General features: G+C 32.1%; 1 protein-coding gene across 1 annotated transcript; it reads left to right on the plus strand.

Moving 5' to 3' along the window:
• The first annotated feature begins 7899 nt into the window (after nucleotides 1-7899).
• On the plus strand, nucleotides 7900-9501 carry LOC118747120. The gene has a single exon (XM_036481111.1). It carries the CDS (start codon nucleotides 7900-7902, stop codon nucleotides 9499-9501), a length of 1602 nt encoding a protein of 533 aa, XP_036337004.1.
• Nucleotides 9502-10033: the final 532 nt, after the last annotated feature.

The following is a 10033-nucleotide window of genomic DNA, read 5'->3' on the forward strand; positions in this document are numbered from 1 at the left end:
AAATACGTTTTAGAAATTTAGAAAGCCACAAAGAAAAGGAACATTTTCCTAAAAGAGAAGAAAACACAGGTTTATATAAAAATACAGAAGGAAAGGATTTTATAAGCGTGTATGATCTCGATAGTGACAGGGAATATGTCAACGAGGATACCAAAGAAGAAGAGGAGTTTAAACTAAATATGAAAGATTTGTTTAACAAAGACTATATAAAAGATTATTACGTACAGGAATCTAAAGAATATATCAATGATATAATGGAAACGGAGGAAATACAAACAGAAAATGTAAGTAACAATGAAATTTAAAAAAAATTGCAAAACGATGCAATGAATCTTGAAGAAAAACAAGAATTGCAAAAAATTATAAAAAACAATAGAGAATTCTTTTTTAAAGAGGGGGATAATTTAACAAGCGTAAATGAGGTAATGCACACTATTGACACAGTCACTAATAAATCTATTTACACTAAACTTTACAGGTACCCCGAGGTTCGCAAGGCAGAAATAAAGAAACAAATCGATGAAATGGAAAACAATGGAATCATAATGAAGAGCTTTTCACCATATAATGCACCCTTATGGATAGTTCCAAAGAAAATGGACCATTCAGGAGTTCAGAAATGGAGAATAGTCATTGACTATAGGAAATTAAATGAGGTAACTACAGAAGATAAATTTCCTATTCCAAATATAGACCGTATATTTGACAAAATGGGAAAGGCACAATACTTCTCAACACTAGATTTGGCAAAAGGATTCCATCAAATCTTAGTGGATCCCAAGGACAGGCATAAAACCGTCTGAGTTTACGACATTGAGTATGGACATTACGAATACGTAAGAATGCCATTTGGTCTACAGAATGCACCAGCAACATTTCAAAGAATGATGAATCATGTTTTACAACCATTCATCAATAAAATTTGTGTTGTATATTTAGACGATATACTTATTTTTAGTACGAGTTTACAGGAACATATAAATTCAATGAATCTAATTTTCAAAAGATTAAAAGAATTTAATTTGAAAATTCAAATTGACAAATGTTCTTTTTTTTTTTTAAAAAGAAACAGATTTCTTAGGACATATTATTACAAACCAAGGATTAAAGCCAAATCCAAAAAAGATTGAGGTGATTCAAAAAATTAAATTACCAACCACAGTGAAGGAAATTAAATCATTTTTAGGCATAACTGGATACTATGGAAAATTTATCAAAGATTACAGTAAAATTGCGTATCCAATAGTGAAATATCTAAAAAAAGACAAGAAGATAGATAGAAATGATATAAAATATATCAATGCATTCGAGAAATTAAAACAACTTCTCATAGATTATCCAATTTTAAAATATCCAGATTTTGAGAAACAGTTTGTCTTGACAACAGACGCAAGTACATTCGCAATTGGTGCTGTACTTTCTCAAGACGGACATCCTATTTGTTATGCAAGCAGAACGCTTTGCGACAGTGAAAAGAACTATTCAATTATTAGCCATAGTTTGGGCATGCAAATATTTTAGACCATATTTGTATGGAAAACGTTTTAAATTACAAACTGATCATAAACCTTTAATTTGGTTAAATAATTTAAAAGAAGAAAACAGTAAATTTACAAGATGGAAATTGGCACCTACTGAGTATTCATTTAATATCGAATATATTAAAGGAAAAGAAAATAACGTAGCGGACTTTTTGAGTAGATTACAAGTAAACGCATTGGAAGATATGGACATAGACGAAACACAAGACGACAGTCTACATGTGCAACTATACATAGTGCAATAGAGGATACAAATGATCACATTTGGATCACAGAGAAACCAATTAATTTGTTTAAAAATCAAATTATTATCACTGAAGATAAAATGAATGGTGAGGATATTCACGAAACAACCATTTTCAAAAACAAACGAATTTTCATTTATGAAAATGTGATAAATAAAAATTCCGGGGAACTTTTAAAGAATTTAAACTTAAAGAATTTTACGGTATATTGTCCGAATGAAAACAAATACATACAATTTCAAAGGCATTTTATGAAAACCTTTGGAAATTCAAGTATTAAGGCATTAAAAAGCAATATCTTTTTGGATGATATCGAGGACGAAGAAAAAGCCTTCGAAATCATAGAAAAAGAACATGTAAGACTTAATCATCGCGGAATCGATGAAAATTTCAAAGAATTAAAAGATAAAATTTATATGCCAAAATTGAAACAATTAGTAACAAGGTATATAAACAATTGTGAAATTTGTCAACAAGCCAAACGCGATAGACATGAAAATAAAATCAAGTATGAAAAAACAGAAATTCCGAAATCAACCAATGAAACTATACATGGAGATTTGTATATTGCGGAAAGGCAAATATTTTTTACGTTTATTGACAAATTCAGCAAACATTTGTTTATAGCACCTATAACCGATAGAAACAGTCAAACATTTATTGAAAAATTAAATTATAGGCATTCAATATTTGGAAAACCAAGTAAATACGTTTTTGATAACGAATTTAATAACTCATACATGAGAATATTTTAATACTGAAGAAATCGATGTACATTTCACATCACCACTAGTCAAAACGGGTAATGGTGATACTGAAAGAGTACACGGTACAATTAATGAACACCTTCGTCTTTTAAAGTCACAAAATAATAAAGAACCAATTTTAAAAAGAGTAATAAAATCGGTACATTTTTATAATAGTAGCATTCATTCTACTATAAATAAGAGACCAGTTGATTTTGTGACAAACAAAATTACAAATGAAGAATTCTCAAAAATAAGAGAACAAATAATAAAAAAGCAAAACATGTCTATTAATAATAAAAACATAACAAGAACTGACAAAGTTTTAATCGATAAAGACGATATTTTTGTAAAAGTAGATAGGATAAGAAAGAGTGACCCGAAATATAAAAAAAAAAATAAAAGTAAAATTGAATAATGGAAAAGTGTTAGATAATAGAAATAGACACATACATCCACAGAGAATTAAGAGGAAACACAAATTTGCAAAATAATTACTTAATTAATTATACTGTTATTTTTCTTTCCATTTTTAGTCTTACTTATGTTTTTATCAACTATAATTTTGGTTGACGCACAAGATATAAGGATAACACCACTAAATTATGAAACGGGTTATACTATTCTAAAGAAAGAAAAGATGGATGTTATACACAATTTCGGTAAGATATATCACATAAATGATTTGGAAAACTATGAAGATATAATAGCAAAATTAAATGAAGCAATTATAAATTTTAATGCTACATTTCAAAATAATAAGTCTACACGAAACTTATTATTTGCATTAAATACAGTAGAAACAAAACTAACTTCAATAAAACCATTAAGAATTAGACACAAAAGAGCCTTAATGAATATTGTAGGAAAAGGAATGCATTTTTTATTTGGCACAATGGATGATGAAGATAGACAAGAACTAAACGATCATTTAAAACTTATTGATGAAAACAATCATAATCTAATAAATGCACATAATAAACAAATTAATATTAATTTAGAATTGCAACAAAATGTCGATTTGTTAGCAAATATAATTGAAGAAAATTTAAAACAACTCTAATTCAGTTTTAAGAAATTTGACATCATTGCAAAAGAAAGATGTAGAAGCAATAGAATTAATACAATTACAATTTGATATTAATTATTTATTAAATGAAGTAGAAAAAATTCAAGATATAATAGCATTTTCAAGGATGGGAATACTAGGAAGAAATGTATTAACTAACAAAGAAATTACTAAATTTAGCGTCAATAATAAAAAAATTAAAATATATAAACTGTAATGTTATTGAAATTAAAAAGAATTTAATCGTTGTTATAATGATACCACAATTTTGCAAAGAAGATTTTTTTAAAATCGAAATCTTATCAATACCAAATAAAGCTCAAAAAGAGGTAAATATAGATAAACAAAACTATATAACAGATACAGAAAATGTTTTTGATTTTAATGATGAAATTCTTTTTAAAGGAAGACTCAATGAAAGAAATAAATGTATTCAAAATTTGTTTAAAAGCAAATTCAATTTATGTACTAGTAGAACAAATAAAGAAACAGAAATCAGAGAAATAGAAAAAGGAACTTTGTTTACAAAAAATTTACAGAAAATTAAATTGAAGCACGATTGTAACAAAATGAATTATGGAATTCAAGGAAATATCATTATAGAATTTAAAAACTGTACACTTAGTATAGAAGATAATATTTACGAAAATGTAGATAACATATTTTATAACATAGTAATATTACCATTTTATGATGATATGAATATAAGCATAAATATATGTAAATAATTTGGAAGAAATACATTTAAAAAATATAGAGAACACAGAAGAAATCAAAGAATTAAGGTACAATCACAAAAATAATGTTAATTTTTCAATCTCACTAACAGTAGTTTTTGTACTCTTATTAGTAATCTTATTAACGAAATATTGTATAGAAAGTAAGAATTATTGTAAAAGAGTGCAGAGGGAAGATTCGATGCACCAAGTGATTGAACTTCAGGAGCAGTTCAAATCTAAGAGGGGATGAGTTACACATTCAACCACCACACTCCCAACGTCATCACCAATATCTCCAATACCAACAACAACAACTACAACAAACTCTATTATTCCGATATTCAAGTCAATGGACACCGACCACACCAATTATAAACATACTTAATTCGACACCACACAATGCACAGTAGCGGGCAACATGCACACATCCATACATACATGCACCGACTACATAAATTTGAGACTATACAATGCATAAACGTACATACACATACATACGTATATGCGTACATGTTTATTGCAAGCATAAGTAAGATCAAGTGAAGCAGCGCGTACCTCACGCCTCATCTGCAATTAAAAGTAAATCACCGGAGTAACATAAGTACTCATAAACCTTACTCCACTGCAAGTGTTAAGTATCATGAAATAGCTAGGAATTAATGTTTGCATTCCAAAAGATGAAATTGGAACGATCGAATTCTGATTGGTCAAATTCGATCATGCCACTCCAGGAATAATGTATAAAAGAGGAATTTGCAAACTTTGCAAATCAGTTCTATTTCTAAAGTGAAAGTGACCAGTTCAAGTAGAGGTTCCAGTTCCGGATCCAGCTCTAGCATTGCAGTGTTCCTGATGTTCCTGACAGCAAGTATAATAATAATCAACTCATAATTTAATTCTTCCCTTCGCAGCTCTTATTTATTAGAAAACCAATTTAATGAATAAAAACCACGATCTTGTAATTTAAAGAAATAATATCTTTTATTTTAAAATAGAGTCACAACGTGATTCTATTCTTATATGTGTGTACCTACCCTGCAGTGAAAAATTATCAATTGTTAAAACTAACCAACTTATAGTTAGCTTTTTGGCGAGATTTCGATTAATACCTCACTTTTAATTAGCTATGACAAAACCAACTTAAAGTGAATTGTAAAGTCGTGCAGGAGTCATGCAGACGCAATCGGGAGTTGGTTTTCTTTACAAGTTTCTATTAAATATCCTCATACAAAAATTACTTTCAATACACTTTTTTTCTGAACTTCGCAGATTCTTTTTCATATTCAGGACAAATAAAAGGAATATCGAAATTTTATACTATCATTTTGAAGTTATGTCTGACGGTGTTCGAATATGGGGCCACCCAGAGCAGAATATGTAAACAAATAGAAATGTAATAAAATAAAGTAAATAAATAAGTAAATAAAAAATTAAAAAATCAAAAAAATATTTTGTTTTTCTTATTGATATTTTATGTCCAAAAGTAGTTAGTTACAAGTTAGTTGACATGTAATGCAGAGGTATCCAGGTCTGACTTTTTTGCGGCCATCGCCCCACAAAAGTAGTTAGCTTTTTTCGAACAAAATACACAGTTAATAGTTAGCACTAGTGTTCGCGTAAACAGACTAAAGTTAGGTATAAGCTAACGTCACTCCCTGCAGGGTACATATCGATGGTCCTGTGCAATAACGACACAATTCCAAATTCAAAAACCAAAAGCTGTTACTACTGTTAAGTGGCTCTTGTCTCTAATCCTTATCTAATCTATTTCCATCTCTTACTAAAGTAAGCAGTAAGGATTGATAAGTAAATACAAAAGATTAGACATAAATTCGACAAGGATTACATGAGCCACTTGACAGTAGTAACAGTTTTTGGTTTTTGAATTTTGAATTGACAATCGATATGTGTAAATAATAATAAAATACCTTTTGAAAAATATCAAACAAGTTCCAAGCACTTTGTAATTATTATTTGAATGGATGGGGCCCAGAAAATTCCTCTATTTTACATTTGTAATTTTAGCCGAGGCGCTTAATTTTCAAGCCAGACTTTTTGTGTAGCTAATGTGTGTATATTAATATATAGCAAATGTATGTATATTAATATATAATGAAATATGAGTATTAATATATAATAAAAGCATAATTAAAGCTTAATATAAGTTGACCTAAGTCTAAGCTATAAAATAGTTTTTGTATATTTAACTAAGATATATAAATACTGACCCCTGGGGACCCATTTGACAATGGAGTAAAATTAGCATTTGACCACACACGCGTATGTAATTTTTTTTTTTTTTCGATTTACGCATTTGGACACAATATAACCCAAAATCATTGTACAAATAACCAAATAAATAACCGTTTGAAGCCATTTTAAACGAAATTTAATGAGTCGTAAAGACAACTTAACCGTGTTCATTTGAAGATGTCCAATAGATTCCTAGCCCTATATATTTGATGCATATATACATATATTTGATGCATATCCATGTATGTATATTAGACTGCATCACTTCCCATACAAAAAAAAAATCGGTACTATATTTCCATCGGAATTTTAAAATCTATTATATTTTAAGACTTCCACCAAAATATTTCGGAAAAATATTAAGATTTACGTGAGCTGGACCGATTTGAAAATTCCTCCAAAAATGGATTGTTTTATGAATAGTTTATAGTTTCTTAAAGAACTTTTTGAAAAAAATTCCCTCGGATGACAAAACAGATTAAGCTTAAAAAAACTGCATAAAAATATTTAAAAATCTTTTCATTGGAATCGTAATAATGAGATTTTTGATTTGGTGGACGTCTTCAAATATAATAAAATTTGTAATCCCGAGGAAAAACCGCAACCTTTTTTGGTGATGCAATCAAATGTACATATGTATGTATGTACTAATTAAATTTTTCACATAAAGGATATGATGGAGAGCCACCTCACAACTTTGTTCACGATGTCCAGCGAAGATGTTGCGTATCTGCCTGCCGGGGACCTACAGGAATCCTGTACGAGTTTCCGAAAACCGAAGTTGCCCGAAACACATGGGCTATTGCATGTAAGCTGTCACTTCCGGAAGTGGCTAAGAAGAAGCATTTTATACTCGAACGACATTTTGATCGGAAATTCGTTTCGAAGAAACGGCTGTTGGATGGCGCTATTCCGAAATACAATTTGCAAGATGAGGATACTGATATGGAAAATGCTAGTGAAGCTTCAAGCGCATGGAGAGTTCAACCAGTAAATCGCACCTACTTATCAGCCGCTGAAAATATGGAAGACGATGATCTAACATATGAGGAATTTGAATTATATTCTGATATGATGGGAAAAAACAGCGCTTGGATATATGTACCTCATAGCGACGAGGGTTTGGATGAAACGGAATAAGTCTGTGACCACGAACGATTCGCTGAAGCAGCTCGAGCCTATCAGAGAAATGCAGCAAAAAAGGACAAAGAGATCAAAGAGCTAAAAAAGGAAATTCGAACGTTACAGGAGAGAAATACTTTTTTGGAAAAAATATCAATAATCCCGCAAGCAGGAGCAAGCGATGATGCAATCGTATTCGCGAAAATGATCGTCAACGTTAGGAACACAAAATATACGGAAGAGGAAAGATCGTTGGCCCAAAACATTAAATATATGTCCAGCAAGGCTTACGGATTTATGCGAGAAGATTTAAGTTTCCGCCTCCCACACCAAAGGTCGCTGCTGCGTTGGCGCCCAATACGTTATGTCCGCCCTGGCATTGATGAGAGCGTTATAGCAAATTTGAAGAATATGGTAACCTCCATGCCAGAAAACCATCGCATATGTCAGATTACTTGGGATGAAATTTCAATAAGGAAGGATTTGACCTACAATCAATTTACGGATGTCATCGATGGATTTGTAGATAACGGCCAAGGACAGCGGGAGATGGTGATAGGAAATAAATGTCTATTTTTCATGATAAAAGGTATTTGCAGTAAATGGAAATACATTTTATCATACTACGTATCACATCACGCTGTATGTGCTAAGGACCTTGCGCAACTGATACGGACAAATATTGAGGTTGCACAAAGTATTGGGCTGAAAATAAAAGCGGCAGTTTGCGATCAAGCAGGTCCGAATCAATCTGCATTTAGGATTCTTGGCGTATCGGAGGAAAATGGACAATTTTTATTCAAGGGCGAAAAGATACATTTTATGTACGACTACTGCCACTTGATGAAATCAATGCGGAACACGTTTTTGAATAATCACGAAGTTATTACTGAAGATGGGATTGTAAGAAATTTAGTCGTGAAAAAACTATATGCGATTGATAAGGCCAACGACAACTTCAAGATATGTCCAAAACTAACAGATGTCCACGTATACCCGAACTCGTTCGAGAAGATGAGCGTATCACGAGCGACACAACTCTTGAGCAACTCGGTAGCCGCCGGGATCGAGATGGCCAATGACCCCGGCCTACTTGGAGAAGACAGAGGACTGCTCAAGTCCGTCAAGCCGACTCAAATCTTCGTAAAACGGATGAATGATTTGTTTGATGAGCTTGACGTCAAGTACATCGGACACAAAAACCCACTAAAATGGCCGATGCGCCGAAATTCTGAAGGAAAAACGGGTCGGCTACTTGATCACATACAATACCTACAGAACATTGGTGTAAGGAAAAAGAACTTGGCATGCATAAAAGGATTCATTCTGACAATAAGGTCAGTGATAAGCTTGTGCGAGGATATACTCGACCAATACCCAAGCTTGGACTTCGTGCTTTGCGGAAAATTGAACCAAGACGCGTTGGAGAACTTCTTCTACAAAATCAGAGCCAGCCAAGGACTAAATATGCATCCTACAGCACACGATATCCAATACATAGTAGCAAGATTAATGTCAATGAAGATTTTGAGACACCGTTTTCAGGAAAAGCGAAGTAATTGCGAGGATGATGACGACGTATTTTTGGACTGGATTGACGATCATTCTAACGCAGAAGAAAACGGTTGGGATGAGGACCTATCAGTCGACTACCCAGATGAGCAACTAGCCGTGGGTGAAGATCCGTTAATAGGCAATCCAGACGATCAATTAGCCATGGAAGAAGATCTTCAAGACATTCCGGAAGAGCTATTTATCGACGAAATTCCTGAAAAACCTGCGGAGCTTCAGGTTCAACGCTACTAAGCAGGATTCGCCATATATAAAAAGATCTTAAGGAAAATACATTGTGATAAATGCGCCAATTTCATGCAAAAGAAACAAAGCATAATGGAAGTTAGCTCCGAGGCATTGATTCGGGCAAAAAACTATACGGGCACCGAAGATATAAGGCTTGCGAATCCCAAGGACGAATTTTTTGAACTCTGTAGGATGCATTTAAAATGGTATCAGGAGTCCTTCAGTATCAGCGCTTGTAAACTCGAAGTGAAAAAGGAACTAATGCGATATATAAAGGAGAAAACTGTAAACTGTAAACGTAGTATAAACTTAAGTATATATTGTAAGTGTAAACCTAGTGTAACTTTAGCCTAAGTTAGTATAATAATGGCAACCCTGTAATAATATAGGGTTGGCTTGTTTGTTGGCAAGCCTGATAGTGAATAAAAGAAAGATGGCCGGGACTTCCGGGACAGAGCTAGAAAGAAGAAGACGTGTTTAAGTTCTCTTCAGATAAATCCGCAAACATCGGCGTTTAATCAACTCTAAAAGGAATTAT

The sequence above is a fragment of the Rhagoletis pomonella genome, unplaced genomic scaffold, assembly GCF_013731165.1.
Source record: "Rhagoletis pomonella isolate Grant_MI unplaced genomic scaffold, Rhpom_1.0 Rhpom_scaffold_00011, whole genome shotgun sequence".
Taxonomy (NCBI): Eukaryota; Metazoa; Arthropoda; class Insecta; order Diptera; family Tephritidae; genus Rhagoletis; species Rhagoletis pomonella.

Bases quoted from the DNA above. Each gene is read 5' to 3' on its own strand.
- LOC118747120 (XM_036481111.1), top strand. From the start codon at position 7,900: ATGATCGTCAACGTTAGGAACACAAAATATACGGAAGAGGAAAGATCG.